Genomic DNA, 17,473 nt, shown 5'->3' with positions numbered 1-17,473 from the left:
TGACATCTTTCACATCCTTAATGACCTATAACCCTAACCCTTTGTTTTAATAGAAATGGAAATGTGGTTTAATCTAAGTAATCCATCCATTTTCTGAACCCATTTATTCAAAATTAAGGGTCACAAAGGGGCAGGAGTCTATCCCATGAGACAGAGTGTGAGAGGCAGGGCACACCGTGGACAGGTGGCCAGTTTACCACCGGGCTGTCTCATATAGACACGCAAACACATTCACACTCTCACTCACACCTACGGTCAGTTTAGTCACTAATTCATTGAATGTGCATTTCTTTGGAAGTATGAGAAGCCGGAGCACCCCGAGGGACCTCATGCAAACAAGTTGAAAACATGCAAACTCAACACAGAAATGACCAGGTTGGGAGTGAACCTGGGACCTCATGTCTGTGAGGTAACAGTGCCAACCACTAAGGCACCGTGCTGCCCAGTTAAAACTAATTATTCAAAACTAACAATAATAACAATGTGTAACATAACATAATAACATGTATTAAAATGTCTCATCCTTATATTACATTATTGTTTGGAAGCATGTATTAGTACTAGAGGCTGAAACATCCTTGGGTTGAAATGTCCTAGGCCAAAACATCTGTGGGCGGACCATCCTATGCTAAAGAGGTGCTAGGCCAAAATGCTCATCCACCAGTTCTGAGCTGAACACTATCAGTTTAATTCAATGATTCTTTCTGTTCCAGCATGACTAATGTGCAACAGTTTTCTGACTCTGCTCTTCCTAGGCTTTTGAAAAGTCCAGGCATGTCCCCTGTAAAATAGATGGATAGAAGAGTTAAAACAATAATAATAATAAATGCTGTCATCTATTAACACTCAATCAAAAAGCACCTTTTTACCTCCGCCAACGAAGTTGGGCGGAAGTTATATTTGTCTATGTAATACAGAAGCATGCATGCTCTCTATGACGTGTATGTCAACATCTACATGCTCCGCCTACCAGACAAAAGGGTTATGCTGGCGGTGGAAATGCAAATCAATCCAAATCTAACCATTCTGACCCGTACCATACTGTGCCGTACCAACCCGGACCACTAAGTGGAAACAGGGTTGTCAGCATACGCTTGCTAAATCATCATGGTGTGACAGCTGAATAACCTATTCAACGTAGCCAACATATTTCATAAGTTGGCGTACACTGGCTAAACTGTCAAGGTGTGAAAGGCCCATAGCATTCAAATAATCCAGCCATACCTCCACACGACACAGCATAAAGTATTTCTTATGAATTTAACCATGAAAGAAAGAGATTTAAGATTGAGCAAGGTACACAGTGAATGAGGTCCGTAAGAGAGAGACCAACTGTTTTGTCACACAAATTTATTAAATCAGATACATAAACATATTTTTGGCTTGTTTCACAACACGTCTGTTCTAAAGCTCAAATAATATGGTCACAAATTTGTTTGTTCAAAAGGAGTTTGTTTCTTTCATTCGTAAAGCCTAGGTCTGGTGGTCACCAAGCCCACCACTGCCTGTTTTTAACACACCTGGGTTTTTTTTTTTTCTGCAATGCTGCAACAAATACAAGGTTTTGTCTGAATGCATGGCAATTTATTTATTTTTTTTCAGAATTGACTAAAAATAAACATTAGTTAATGCATTTAAATGTGATTACTGTCACTATACAAATTGGGAATGATGTTGACTTTTCACACTTAAAAAACAAACTCGTGAAGTGATGAGGAAAAATGGTAAATGGTTTGCATTTATTTAGCACTTTTCCATCTGCATCAGATACTCAAAGCACTTGACAATAATGCCTCACATTCACCCCGATGTCAGGGTGCTGCCATACAAGGCGCTTACTACACACTGGGAGCAACTAGGGGATTAAGGACCTTGCCCAAGGGCCTTTAGTGATTTTCCAGTCAGGCTGGGCTTTGAACCAAGAATCCTCTGATCTCGAGCCCAATGCTTAACCACTAGACCATCACCTCCCCCCAAAAAAATCACAAGAGAAAGTAGATGATTGGGTGAGTAAGCAAAGAGGGCTGTGTGCCAGGCACAGAGTGCTGCAAGTAGAGGTGTCACATTTAATTCCCCAAATCAACATCAAATCTGTTTGCTGTTGTTGTGCTCCATCAGCTGCAGATCCACGATAGATCTGTAATGTGAGTGATGCACATCTGAAGTATGCCCATCCTAACTTTGTGTTTAATACATTGACCTGCAGTCACATGCACACAACTGTGCACACAAACACTCACACGATTGTAAAAACCAACATGCTCACAAAAGAAAAAGGCAGAGAGACTTAGATGGAGTGGAGAAGCCTGCAGCAACACTTTCCACATGATCTATATTTAGCAGTGAGATAACACATTACATTGGGCTGATCCCTTTGATCACGATTATGATTATAACTGGACAATCTCACAGAGACACACACACACACACAAATCCAATAGACATGTCTATGCACAGTCATCACATATGTTTAGTTCAACGCTTTTGCACGCAAAATTGTAACACATTGGATGACTGAGCGTAGTGTTAAATTATATTTTTTTTCTGTAATTTAGTATTTCATACGTCAAAATAAAATCCTTAGAAAAGTATGTTTTTGTTATCTTGTTTATATGCTTTAAAGTTACTGTGTCTGTTAGCAGAAATGTGATATAGCATTCATAATCATCTGTTCAATAGTGTACCCGCAACAATGAATCAGTGATTTTTCATTAACTTGAAATGAGCCTTTCATATCCACATGATGGCTCACCCCCTCACGGTGATCGCCATGTTGCACCGCCATGTTTACACAGTAGCGCAAAAGTGGCACACTCTGCCTTTCCCATTTTGCAGCGTTGGCCAGAAGACTGACGGAAAAAAGAGGAATCAATTGCTGTTAACCTCTACAGTGTCTTCTGGTTGCTTGTGCAGGCTAACGAGATTACAAACACTCATTTTTGTAAATTGGAGGATTATACATATTGTTTATTAGAAGAAAAGGCAAAGGAGCATGAATCACCATCGCTAAAGAAAAACCATGAAGGATAACAAAATTGTGACTGGTGACAACATAATGCATTCTGCAACCTCACCACTAGATGACACTAAATCCTACACGCTATAGCTTCAGTTGTATTGTCATAATATGTCAAACATCTTATACAGATGTGCGCAGATGGTTCCTTGCCAGAGAACCTCTCACTTCCGAGTCCACAATCTACATAACAATGTGCCAGGTATCAGCACATTAAAAGTAATGACAGATGTCAATCTGATGGTACATGTAAAGCAAACCCAAGTTGAACTGACTAAATACAACCTGTTTGCTTGCTGCATGTTACTTACTGTGCCTTAAAGAACAAATTGCAGTGCTTTTGGCCATGCACTACAGAACATCAAGATAGGGCCCACAGTATGGGAACCAAATAACTTTCATATGTACAAGAAGAATGACAGTTTGTAATACATTGCAGGAATAGTATGCTGTACTGCTGAGGTGGAACAGTATAAAGCATAAACGCTGTCACAAACACACAAAAATAAGGTGGATGATTGTGTTTGTGTGTGTGCATGAGAGACTGAGAGACTATAAGCACACGGAGGACAGATGGTTTGGGTTACAGGTCATCTGATATCTACATTTGCGCACGTACGCGCTGCTAACTCAGCAAGATTCAGATGACAGGGCTTTTCAGTGAACGTGTGTAGGCGTTTCTGTTTCAGTGAAGTAATACTCTCTCCCTTTGCAATGTAGGTCAGTTCGCTATCTCTCTCTCTCTCTCGCCCATGTCTGTCTTGCCCTTTTTCTCTGTCATGTCTCTGTTCTCCCATCGTGGAATTAGGGATTTGCTGTCGCTGCACTTCAGTGCCACCAGTTCCACACATCACCATGTTTTTCTTCTTTCTCATGAAAAACAGCCGTTGATAAATGAGTCTTTAGGCCAGACGTCCCTCTGTACACTGAGTCGGTCAGTCAGTCATGCAACATTTCCCTCGAGAGAGGGGTTACTTCAGTTGTCAGTCTGATTATCACCACACGTATATGCATTATGCATAGTGACCCCATGATATCTAATGATTTGGGGGTCAAAAGGTCAAGGTCACTGGTCTGTGTACTTTATTAAAAAAAATCTTGTGATTGCAATAACTTCTTTCTTAATTGCCTGAATGTCACCAAGTGTGTGTTAGGCACGGTTGATCCCAAGAAGCCTATTGATTTTGGTATCAAAGGGTCAAAATCACTGAACTATACACTGTAAAATTCTGTAGAGAGGAGTCACTTGTCATTGGCAAGCTTAACGTTTTTCCAGGGTGCTGTGTTCTAGTGCAGTCTGTGCTCCCAAAAATCTTAGAAAAAAACAACAACAAATATATATTATATTTGACAATCTGGAAACGGTCAAACTTTGACTGGTTAATCAGTTATCACAATAATTGATTATTCTGTTAATCAGCTAATTGACTCTACTGGAAAAGTTTGGTTTTGATTTAAAATACAAAGTTTTCTCATGTCCACAAACAACTTTGTTAATAAAGGAATGCCATTTTTAAGTGTTTACACTGAGTGTGAATCCTTTTCTCTTACTCCGCCCATAAACAATGGTGGATTAAAAAACTAAGGTACCAGAAGGAGTAATGCTTATGTTGTGCTTTACAAGTGTGTCAATCTCTGTACATATAGGAGCCAAATAGGCAACAAACTGTCATTTGAGCCATGCTTGTGTAACTGTTCCCTTACTTCTCGCAGGCCATATGGCTGATTGACACCCACAGTCAGAGCTCGAGCTACTTCCCAGATCTCGTAAACTTTTTCCGGAAAGGCACCTTGATTGTCCTTCTCATCAGTTGTCTCCACTGTGAAAACCCACCAGGCTCACGCACCTATGCATGCTGTGATGTAATGATTCTGTGACAGTTTCATGCGATTTTGTTATTCCTCTTCAAAGACTTGAATCCTTGCTGGACCTCGTGCATCGAGAAGAAAGCAAACAGTGGAGTTAATGACCAGTCAGTGTCGAGCCTTGCACAATGGTTTTTCAGGGCCACTCAGAAGTACCTACCCTGAAACAGGAACTTATCTTGTCCCTGAAAAAGGCCCAGTGTGGTGGAGATACGTGCTTTCTGATTTGTCAGACCCCCTAAAATGACTCACGAGTTCCTGTGGTGGAAACGGGCTTCAACTTGGCATGTGCATGAAGGTAGACCCCAGAATTGCCCTTAAATGATTTGTTTTGGCAAAGGCCAAAGTTGTTGTAGTCACAAGTCAATTTGCCTAAGGTCAGTCATTGGACAGAAGTCAAAGGTCAAATGTTTGGAGGATTGTTTTTTCCCCCACTCTTGATTTTCCCCAAACCTGGCCCCAGATTTGCTGTTAGAGTTAAGTTTGGCAGAGGTCGAAGAATTTGATTTTCAGCACAATTTGGTCCAAATGCTCTGGCAAGGTCAGGCAGAGGTCAATCATTTGGGTGAAGGTGAAGGTCAGTGGGGTCAAATGCCAGTGATGTAGCCTTTAGGGTCTTCTTCCCCTTTACCAGGTATTATGTAATTGCTGCATCTATTTATGCGCTTTCTTGTTCTAGAAGCACTTTATGCACAGAACACACACGCATTAACGTATTTATATGTGGTTTCAAAACCAGCTGCACAAATTTTAAATGATCAAATCAATTTATTGTGGGTCAGTAATCAGATTTTTTGCTGTAGCTTGTAACTACACATAGATTCATGTTATCTTTAACATTTTAATTTACAGGGTTTTACTTTTTGGATGCAACAAATGTGATCAAATTCATTAAGAAAAACATTGTCAATGTGTATACACATTACACTAGCACCATTCTAGTCCCGATTGACCTTTAACCAGAAGAGCTAGCGGGACCTTTAGCCACACTGCACACGCTCCTGCTGAGATAGCGACTTCACTTATTGCGAGTAAAATTCTTAAAATCATTCTTACATGACTGGACGACCAGAATTTGTTTGATTTAACTTTTCTTGGCACTGCTACTGTATCATACTGAGTGTCGTTGTTTGAGCATGACCATGTTCTCGTAAACACGCAGAAGAAACTCAGCAGCTGCAGTATGAGGCATTACACAAAGCATATAGTATTTCTACTGCAGTGCTCGCATGCCATATTGAACTGTCACAACTGACGTGCCTCACTCCTAAGATAAAAGCTGTGATGGCAGCATAACAGGTCCACAGCTAGTTGTACAGACGCTGTCTGCGTTTGATGTGACAGCTGATATGAAATGACTCTGATCTGGCAGCTCTCACCAACAGTGGCGTTCCACTAATCTCAGAGCTTTAATTTTCATCAAAAGGGACTGTTGAATACAAACGGGAACTTTTTTATTCTGCCCATACACTTTATATTTTGTGGATCATCGATACAGTGACTGGGTGTGGTGAAGTACAGAGACAAGGTGAGAATTAAAGTCGAAGGAAGAAGCCAAGATGTTGTGGGAGATCAGATGGAAGAATGATAATTGAGAATGGAGTTGTGAAGTGGGAGGAGGTTAAGGCAGGCAGAGACAGGAGAGGAGCAGGGGGAGAATGTGAGAACTCTTCTGCCTGCAGTCATCATGTCGTCGCACTTTTTGTCTTTCATATCGCTTCTACAGCGTCGAGGGTTAAGCTCGTTGTGTGTACAGTCCTCTCTCTACGAGTGAAAATACAAGAATAGATTCTCATTTTGTTAAACGGAACCTGTTCTTCCTGATTCATAATCCAATTCAAGAATGTCTGAAATTTAGTGTTTAGTTTCCTGTAAGTTTGTAGTTAGTTGGCCCATACGCTACTCACTTTTGTTTTTGGACAGGTGCACGTTGGTGTAAACGTGTGCTTGCACTGTGTTTCGGGGTGGGGGGGGGAGTGTGTGTCAGCATAATTGAACATGCTTCGGTGTCAGAGTTTGAGTAAGCGAGATCTTGTACGTGGATGGGGGAGGGGTTGACGTGCGCAAAATTCTAGTAGTTTGCAGCAGGGATCCTCAGGAGGATCAGCAGGATGAAAAGTGCACACACACACCCACACACACACCCACATCTGTATGCACGTTATTATTGAGGCTCACCCACAAAACCCTCATCGCGCATTCACGTGGTCAGTAAATTTGCTACACATGATATATTTGCTGTGTCAACCACAACCATTTTCCACACATCCACCTCATTTACTTTCTTTTTTTTTTTTTGGCCCAATTATTTATCAATCTTAACTCTTTTCTTCATTGTTCTCTTATAAATTAACTTAATTTAAACGCTTCCTGTGCTTTGTTGCAATAAAAGATTGTAACAGTTGCAACAAAGATTATGAAACTAATGCTCCACTCAATCACTATTAATATAAGAGTCTGTCTACAAACATTTAGTCAGTATAATCACTTTCCTTAGAGTTATTACACTAGAAGGTAAAATTGCACAGAAAAATAACCACTTTTATAATTTGTAGAATATGATAATATTAATAAAAATTTTATGGTATAATAGTAATAATGTTCTTATATTTTCACTATTGTAACATTAATAGTGATTAAGTTGTAATAATTTTTAAGAGGTTTTTTATCTTTCCAGAAACACACATTAGTCACATTACTAACATTTGTGACACTACCAGAGTCAGCTGTGTATTTGTACTCACTGTTACAATAATTAGACTGACAGCTATTACAAGGGCTGTTGAAGCACCTGCAGCAACTCATGACTGAATCTTTGTGTACATACTGACATATTTTTTAGACCAACATTTTAATTTACCCCAGAATTTCTATTCTGAGTAAAGCCAGTTGTACTATTGACTGTAATTTAGTTTAGTTTTATTGTGTGTTAGAACATGTTTTGTGAAACATTATTTGGTTTTATTCAAGTTGCCATATTTTTATTTGTGAAGCAGGCAGGGTTTTTAACCTGTGCAGACAAATGTTCAATGGTCAATGCAAAGTATTAATGATGTGCTTCAGTAATTTCAAAAGCTTTGTTTCATTGTTTAGAAAACAAATATTTAAAAAGCTTACTTTTTCATGTAATCTTCAAATTTCATTGTATGAAAAAAATTTAAAAGCTTTACTTTGCGGTGCTACCAGAATTTAACGATGTTCATAGTCCAGAGGAAATCTTAAACAGTACTATTAATTATGGTCTCCAATTGAAATCCTGGTAATGTCTTCAGGGTTAAATTGTCTTATTATAATTGGACTTTCCATACATGAAGCTCTGTTTGTAATTTTGACTTCAGTCTGTCTGTTTTTCTTTATGCTAAACTCTGATTAAATGTAACTATTTATTTTATTAATAGTTTATAGTATTAATTATAGGTGTGTCTGCGATTTCGTACTTGCTCCCCCCCACCCGCATAAATAGAGCAGCTTTTACCTGAGATTAAAATTCATTTTTCTTGATTACACATTTAGAGTAAGGGTAGGAAGAGCTTTTAGTGAGTAACACATTATTTTTGTTGTCCTGGTCAAAACATCACATACAGAAATATCTAAGCATTCATTCATTTTCAGTGCTCGCTTACTCCAGTCAAGGGTTGTGGGGTGGAGAGCCTATCTGACCCCCCCCCGAACCCTTGATTGGAGTAAGCGGGTATTGACAGTGAATGAATATCTAAGCAGATCACCTCATATTTAAGTTATGTGTTCTTCTGCTGAGACCCACATGTTTTCCTGACATGGGTTCCTCTCTCTTTTACAGGATCGTGCTGCATGTGGGCAGGTTGGCTTTTGCAGGGAAATGATTCCACATGAAGTGCGACACCCTCGACCCCCTGTCGTCTTTGGCGACAGCAGCAGGTGTGACGTTGTGACCCTGCCCACTGCCCCCACTGAGCTCCTCCTCCAGCCTCTAAGAACCTCTGGGCAGAACAGACCGTCCTACCCCTCCCCTCTTAACACCCCTCCACATCATCATCTCCACCTTTAACCTTTTCTTATCTGCTTTATATATTCTACAGTTACCTTATCATAGAAAAAGGTGAAAATCAACACGATCGCAGGTGAACAGGGTAACAGAGAGAAGGGGATCGAGGAGGAAGGAGGAATTCACAGCTAATAACAGAAGAGGAAAGTGTGAAACGGAGACAGGGAAGTGAAAGAGAGAGACAAAGAAGGAACCAGACAGAAAGAAAAATAGAAGTTTACAAGTTGAGGAAAGGTAAAGCAAGTCCAGAAGAGGGACGTTAGGTAGACCAGCATGAAGTCCAACCAGGAACGCAGTAATGAATGTCTGCCCCCAAAGAAGAGGGAGATCCCCGCCAGCACATTACCATCTGATAATCGCTCACCTACCGCTGACAGTCAGCGCACTGAGAACCTGGCCTGGCTTGCTAGCATGGCAGGGAACGAGAGCAGAGTGACTGCACAGCGTAGCAACATCCAGTCTGACGGGCCCCACTACAAAGTCCTCTCCTCCACATCAGACTCTTGCTCACCACCCTCCTCCTCCTCATTGAGGCTCGTCTCATCTCTTCCAACAACATATACATCCCCCTTGTCACAGCCCACTGTTGGAGGGACTGTTCATTACACTCAGCTACCTTCGAATCTGCAGTTGATAGCCTCACCCTACCCACCACCATACACTGGGTACATCTCCCCTCAGCTCTTTCCTCCACCTCCTCCTCCACCTCCTGCCCTCTCTTCCTCCTCGTCTTTGGGGGCACAGCGACCCTCACACACAAATGCAGTCTCTGCCCTCTCACAGAGCTCCAAGCATGACCAACAGCGAGCAACCGCAGGACGTACCTTCATGCCCCCCCCCTCCTACAGACCCAGCCCCTCACCATGTGCAAATGTCAACCTCTCCAATAAGCATTGCCCCACGGACTGTGGCATCACCCCATCAACAAGGAGAAGCTCATGTTCCATCCGGGCCATTGCACCTCCACCATACTTTGGGCCATGGACTGTCCCAGGTTATGGTGCATTACACAGACGGACCTACAAGGAAAGAGGAAAGTAGTTCAAGACCCAGAGAGCTCCACAATGGAGAGCTGGATAGGGGCCAGCGGTTCGGCACATCCCCTGAGTCCATCCTCTCCAAGCCAGGAAGCAAATCACGGGAAGCCACTTCTTCTTTGTCTACATCTGCATATGAGGCACGCCACCTAGTTCTGCCGTCAGACTACTCTACACATGATCCCTCAGGACCTTAGAACCTCTGTCATGGTAATGCCTAATAGCCATGGGGACCACAAAATGGTGCCATCCAGACACAGCCCTGAAAAACTGACAACCACTGCCCCCAACGCATCCAGACAAAGTGGCATTATTTTGGGGCAAACCAGTCAATCGCACCCCATCTTCCTCAAACAACAGCTCTACTTTCACGCTTCCATCCCCACTAAATGCTGACAATCTGAAAGCACCTGTTAATACACTGTCACCTCAGGACTGTTATTCAGACCACCCACAATCCTACAGAGCCTCTGACAATGAATCTCCCCTCTACAGTATCTACCCACAGCCACCTATCATTGGTTATATTGCAGGAGGCAGTGGGAGTCAACATTCACCAATCAGCTACCACACTAACTTACAACAACACTTGCTCATTCCTGGAACCCAACCAGTAATTATCCCTGTTAGTGGAGGTGGTGTCGCTGCATTGGAACCTGTAACCTCCCACTTGGCATCGTCTACTCAAGCCTCACTATTTCCGACCACACTCCCGGCAACATACATTGCTGCCACCGCTCCTAAAGGAGACACGTTGGAAACCACCCAGTAGCTCCTACAACAAACTACAACAAGTGCTCTGGTCCAAGCACAATTCATCTCCCCATTGTTTCTGCTCCGCCAGGGCTTGTTTGATGCTTCTATCCTCCTTCTCCATCCAGTACACTGGTGCCCCTATCACTCCCTCCATATTTCTTTAAGGGCTCCATCATCCAATTGGCTGATGGTGATCTGAAACGTGTGGAGGACCTGAAGACGGAGGACTTCATCCAAAGTGCTGAGATCAGTAGTGAGCTGAGGATTGACTCATCCACAGTGGAGCGCATTGAAGGGAGCAATGCCTCACCCAACTGTGCTGTGGTTCAGTTTTCCGTTGGTGAGCATCATGCACAGGTGAGAGGAGTGCCCCATTATAATCTGTTTGTTGTCTGGGTGATGTGGCAGTTTTATGAGCAGTTTTTACTTCTGTGCAGCTATAACTCTTGTCTTGGCAAATGTTCAGAGATGGTCATGTGGCCTTTCACCTTTATGGTTCTACATAAAGATGGGGGGGGTGCACATCAGCCTCTATGTCTTTGATTACTCAAAGTTCTTTAATCTCCATCAGCCAGAAGTGACGCAGGCATGCAGAAGTAAAAACCAGCCTTTATTGTAGTAGTTTGTCAGTGCACAGTAATAATAAATAATACTAAGAAGAATATCAAAAAAATTGATTTGTTTTCCACATGGAGTATTGTTTTGAAATCAGTGTTGCAACTCACAAGATCTCATCTGTAAATGTTATGCTGCCATTTCCCCAAGTTCAATAGGGCACCGCAGTCTCGTTTGAACCCTGTGTGATATTGGTGGATTGACCACTTATGGGTACAGTACTCCCGTTGTGCAATATATATATATATATATATATATATATATATACAGCATAACTTCACATGGAAAAATGGTGTACTTTTTTGGTGTACATTTTGTTTTCGGCTGCAATCACAAGAGAAGATGAGGCAAATGGGAGACATCTTGTCGGTAAGTGTTAGCCTACACAGCTAACCAGAGTAGCTACATTCTCTCACCTGCAAAACCACCTTGACATGTTTGAGCTCCAGGCTCTAAACAAACCACAAGACATGTTTGAGCTACCCACATCGTCACTTGTTCTTTGTATTTTCACTTTGTTTGCGTGTAATTTGCCCAAAAATGTTATGTTTTTTGTCCCCGGAAGTAGAGAAATTGCATCATATGCTGCATATATTACCCCTTTAGCTCACACCCTCAAACAAGAATGCGCTGCCCAATACACACACAAGCAGGTAGGTCAGTGGGGTAGGAGTTGGGCTACCAATATGTAGACTTGGGTTTGATTTAATCTGTATTGTCCCAGTCCATCCAACAGTACATGAGTATTAGTCTTGACTAGGGAGTAGCCTGCGTTGAAATGGTGTTCCACCATCGACCTGACTCCCATGTGCTTCACGCTACAGAATCCGGGAATAAGCCCTGGTACCAGTGGGCGTCGGGGTCTTAAAATAAGAAATTGTCAAAATGATTAATTACTTTGTGACCAGCTCTACTGCTGTCTCAAGTCCTATATAGGCCCTAAAGCACATTGCTTTCTGTGTCTGTCCCTGGATTCTGTAGCGTGAAGCAGATGAGTCTGTGACTCTACTTTCATGCTTCCATCCCCACTAAATGTTGACTAGTTCACCACAGGTTGCTTCCCTACCCAAGACCAATACCCATTTAGGGGTTTTGTGGACTGGCACAATGCCATTAAAGGATCTTGTCCAAGGACTCATACAGAAAATGTGACTAGAAAACAAACTCTGGTCTACATATGAGTAGTCCTCCTCTGCCACTTGAACACTGGCTACAGCTTTAAGTTTCTGACCAGTTTTCTTGCGCTTTTTCAAATACACATGCACCGTTCTTGCTGAATTTGACCATCTGTGTTGAAGCAGATTATTTCATCTGTCTATGTTGTGACTCGTTCGCCCACTCAGCAGATCTCTGTCCATCTCGCCCGCCCCCAGCTGGTCTTTGTTACGCCACCCTACGAAGGACTGACCACATTTGAAAGACGTCTTTCTTTCTTCTACTCCTCAGTGGGTCTCCTTCCATTTGTTTCTCAGAGCTGGTAGCAGATTTGACTTTGTAGTTGGAGGATGTGCACACTGAGCAGTCAAGAATTACATAACACCAGAGGAAAACACTGCGTGATGTTGCTATGACGAGGTGTTTGATAGATCTTACACTTAAGTCTTCTCGTCAACTCACACTTCTCCACTTTTTGTCACTATTTCAGTAACATCCTCCTCTTCCACCTTCCCATCCTCGCTCTCTGCTTTTCTGCATCTTTAATTTTTCTCATTTATTTTTGCTTTTGGTTCTTTTTTCCTTTATGCTTCATATCTTTCAAAACCTTCTGTCTGTCATGTCAACATTCAGTCTTCATGGAGTTCAAATGATAATGCAAAGTGCAGTCTCTTCTTTAAAGTTGTAGTCCCCCCTTCGATTTTCCACAAATGACTCGTTACTTTATGAAGAATTCTAGGTATTACGGTATGAAATACCATTTGTACTGTACTATATCACAAAATCACAGCTGATTTTATTGCTGGTAAAGCATTTATTTTGTAGAGATTCCATGGCAATATGGGAAGTCACTCCCTGAGATCTTGAAGGTGCTATAAAGAAGGAAGCACATGCGAGTGTGCACCAAAGTTTAAAATTTGTACTGCGTTCAGTGGAAAGTGGAACTGTGAAGTTCTTGTTTCTAACAATGAAAATACATAGTCTAATAAAACTATGATAACACATTAGCTTCTGACTCATTTTGGCAAACCAAGTAAAAGTGTTGTAACTACAACTGATGTTAGTGTTGACAACTGACACAGTCGACCTGTGTGAGTGTGTCCAGCCGATATCTAGCAAAACTTTCATGTGGAATATCTTCTACAACGTGATCTTGCTGCAGATAGTGTCTCTGTGCATCCTTCAATTATACAGCGCACTTTGCACAAAGAGATGCTGTATGATGCTGTAATGCAGAGGAAGCCTTTTCTACGTACATGCCACAAACAGAGTTGCTTGAGGTATGCTAAAGCACATTTGGACAAGCAGGTTCATTTTGGAATAAGGTGCTGTGGACTGATGAAACTAAAATTGAGTTATTTGGACATAAGGGGCGGTATGCATGGCTGAAAAAGAACACAGCATTCCGAGAAAAACACATGCTACCTACAGTAAAATTTGGAGGTGGTTCCATCATGCTGTGGGGCTGTGTGGGCAGTGCAGGTACTGGAAATCTTGTTAAAGTTGAGGGTCACATGGATTCCAGTCAATACAGCAGATTCTTGAGAACAATGTTCATGAATCAGTGACAAAGTTGAAGTTGCGCGGGGCTGGATCTTCAGCAAGACAACAACCCTAAACACTGCTCAAAATCTACTGAGGCATTCATACAGAGGAACAAGTACAATGTTCTGCAATGGCCATCTCAGTCCCCAGACCTGGATACTATTGAAAATCTATGGTGTGATTTTAGGCGGGCTTGTCCATACTCGGAAACCAACAAAGCTGAGATGTTTTGTAAAGAAGAATGGTCCAAAATACCTTCAACCACAATCCAGACTCTCATTGGAAGCTATAGGAAGCATTTAGAGGCTGTTATTTCTGCAAACGGAGAATCTGCTAAATATTGATGTATTTTTTCTGTTGGGGTGCCCAAACTTATGCACCTGCCTAATTTTGTTTAAATAATTATTCCACACTTCCTGTAATCCTATAAACTTCATTTCACTTCTCAAATATCACTGTGTTTGTCTGCTATATGATATATTTAACTGAAATTTCTGATCCAGTCAGCCAATGATTTATAAAGGAAAATCATGGAAATCTCAGGGGTGCCCAAACTTTTGCATACAACTCTATCTTTTTTGGCTTCAATTTTTCACAGCTGAAGATGTGCCTCTTTTTTTTTTTATCTTCATGAAGTTGAGGCTGACCAAGTTTGCCACTCGAGTGTCATTAAAGACCACTGATACAAAAATAACCATAATGTCTCGTTGCTGTGTTTTGAGCCATGTGGGTCAAATTCCAAAATTATTTTGAGACGAGGCAAATTTTTTTTCACATTAGTGATATAAGATTGTGAGACCCCCTTTATTTGAATACTATGGAACAAAATTATTGTGGTGCAGCTTAAAATCTGTTTTAAAGGTAAAAAAAAAAAAGAAGCAAATTTGAAAAGGACTCCACCTTTAACTGCACCATTTATTATATTAATAATCTATTAACAGACTGCAGAGAACTGCAGTTTTTACAGTCATGACCCAATATTGACTGTTTCTCCAGTTTACATTTTTTTTTTTTTTTTTTTTTTTTTTTGCTTTTTCTTAAGTGACTGTTCTGTTCAATTTGAGGATGTTTGTGTTTCTTTGTGACGTTCTGCAAACACTGTCTAGCTGTGCCTTTCCGTCAAATGGCTGAGTCAGCATGTATTTGTTACATAATAGTCTTGCTGACTTGAAGGACTGAATGTCTCAAAACATCTTTTATTAACCTAAATTAGCAACATGTAAGTCCTTATTCTTAAGCGGTCACTTGTCTGCCCTCCTCTGTACTTTACAACAGCTTACATCTATAAACTGAAAGTTTCTCCGACGTTACCCTTCAGATCTAAGCTTTGTCTGAGTGCCATATATATTAAAATACTGTTCTACACTATCATCACATGAACATTGGAGAAATAAATTAATGGCTTAACTTCCGTGGTTATCTGTTCTGATTACTTCTTACTGTTAGGTTTGAGTAAGATGGAGATGCTTACTGAATCATCGTCATTTGTCTTCATATGAATGTCACTTTCTCCCATTTGTGTTCTTCTAGGTGAGTGTGGAGGTCTTGCTGGAGTACCCCTTCTTCGTCTTGGGCAAGGCTGGTCATCATGCTGTCCAGACCGGACCACTCAGCTTCTGGAGCTGCCTTGCACTAAGCTTTCTGTGGGCGATGTCTGTATTTCACTCACTCTCAAGAACCTGAGGAATGGCTCTTTAAAGAAATCTCAGCCTGTCAACTTGGCCAATCCTACCTCTGTCCTGATCTCCAACCTGAAATCACCCAGAGCCCTCTCAGATGCTCCCCAAAGCTGCAGTGGAGGAGGCTTCAGGCACAGAGAGAGAGAGAATGGCATCAACCAGCAAGGGAGTGGTGGAAGTGGGAATGGGAGCAGAGGGGGGCAACAATATGGAGAACGGAGAGCTTGTGTTTGGGGGAAAGAGGTTTTGTTTGTAAAGGTCAGACTGCCAGCAGTGCACAAGGTGGCTCAATAAGACGACAGGAGGCAGAAGCGAAGGTGGTCTGCCCCTGAAGGTTCGAAAAATAGAAAAATCAGAGGACGAACCACCCTTGACCCTGCCCAAACCTTTTTTCGTCCCCCATGAGGTGAAAGTCAGCATTGAGGGCAGGTCTAATATTGGCAAGTGAAGATTCAAAGCCCTCGCAATTTGGAAAAACATACGAAGACACTACAAAAACATGAATTCCTACAATGTTTAATTTATCTTTGTTTTAAAGATGGATTTTGTTTTCTTTCCCTACATGTTTTCATTTTACATTAAGTCCATGTCATTTATAATATGTTTTTATAGATGGAATTGGTATCACACAAGCAATTTGGTGCTGTCATGGTGGATTTAAGAGAGAACCTGTGGCGAGGAAGTTGTGAAACGTCGTAAGCGTCGTGCAGTGGCTGTGTGGCACATGGTACCATTGCTTAATGACTCTGCTCGGATGGCTGCATTTGTGCACGTTGGTATCTCCTGATCGCTCAGCCTACAGTTAGCTTCTTGACGGTGATGTCACTCCCCGTGCACTGCTAGCAGAGATGCTCAGGACAACATTTACACCGACATAGGCCTCGCAATGCCAGCTGATACTGATCATGATAATTGGCGGATAAACCGTTAAATATTTGTTAAATGACTGAAAATCCCGGAAGGGGAAAAAAATTATATTTTTAAACATTTTTGGTATGAACGTTGGCAGCAGATTGTGATATCATTAAGTTGTGCCAGTGTGCCACGCAACAGAGAGGAGAATAATATTTATTCTTTTCACTTTGGAGACAATGGAGTTGTTTTCATTTTTATGGATTTTTTTAAACCCTCGTGTATCTCACTAGATACTTCTTTTTAGTTATGACTAAAATCTTTAATCAGGGGTCATTTATTGATAAATTGAACTAGTGGGAAAATGTTAATTTAAATATTAAATACCTGAAATGTGTATGTAAAGTGTAAACACACTGGCTTGGTAATTTCACTTTGAGAAAATGGTAAGAGGCCACTGCATACAATCCTCAATGATTTTGTTCATTCAGTTGTTTAATTTTGTAGAAAAAAAGCAGATCACAGACATGACACAAAACTAAAGTCATTTCAATGGCAATTTTCTGGCTTTAAGAAACACTAAGAATCAGGAAAAAAAATTGTGGCAGTCAGTAACGGTTACTTTTTTAGACCAAGCAGAGGGGAAAAAAATATGGAATCACTTAATTCTGAGGAAAAAATTATGGAATCATGAAAAACAAAAGAACGCTCCAACACATCACTAGTATTTTGTTGCACCCACCTCTGGCTTTTATAACAGCTTGCAGTCTCTGAGGCATGGACTTAATGAGTGACAAACAGTACTCTTCATCAATCTGGCTCCAACTTTCTCTGATTGCTGTTGCCAGATCAGCTTTGCAGGTTGGAGCCTTGTCATGGACCATTTTCTTCAACTTCCACCAAACATTTTCAATTGGATTAAGATCCG

General features: G+C 41.3%; 1 protein-coding gene across 1 annotated transcript in view; it reads left to right on the top strand.

The window, feature by feature from the left end:
• Positions 1-16,172, top strand: part of atxn1a (ataxin 1a) — a 164,393-nt gene extending 148,221 nt beyond the window's left edge. The window contains 13 exon segments of the mRNA XM_034160540.1: positions 8,682-9,749; positions 9,751-10,134; positions 10,136-10,261; positions 10,263-10,376; positions 10,378-10,435; positions 10,438-10,755; positions 10,758-11,056; positions 15,545-15,581; positions 15,584-15,885; positions 15,887-15,925; positions 15,927-15,994; positions 15,996-16,029; positions 16,031-16,172. Coding sequence (XP_034016431.1) covers positions 9,180-9,749; positions 9,751-10,134; positions 10,136-10,261; positions 10,263-10,376; positions 10,378-10,435; positions 10,438-10,755; positions 10,758-11,056; positions 15,545-15,581; positions 15,584-15,885; positions 15,887-15,925; positions 15,927-15,994; positions 15,996-16,029; positions 16,031-16,141 — 2,460 coding nt within the window. The 5' untranslated portion in view covers positions 8,682-9,179 and the 3' untranslated portion in view covers positions 16,142-16,172.
• Positions 16,173-17,473: the final 1,301 nt, after the last annotated feature.

The sequence above is a fragment of the Thalassophryne amazonica genome, chromosome 20 (genome assembly GCF_902500255.1).
Source record: "Thalassophryne amazonica chromosome 20, fThaAma1.1, whole genome shotgun sequence".
In the NCBI taxonomy this organism is placed as follows: Eukaryota; Metazoa; Chordata; class Actinopteri; order Batrachoidiformes; family Batrachoididae; genus Thalassophryne; species Thalassophryne amazonica.
Note: the sequence above shows the minus strand (reverse complement) of the source record. Positions and strands in the feature narration are given on the sequence as shown.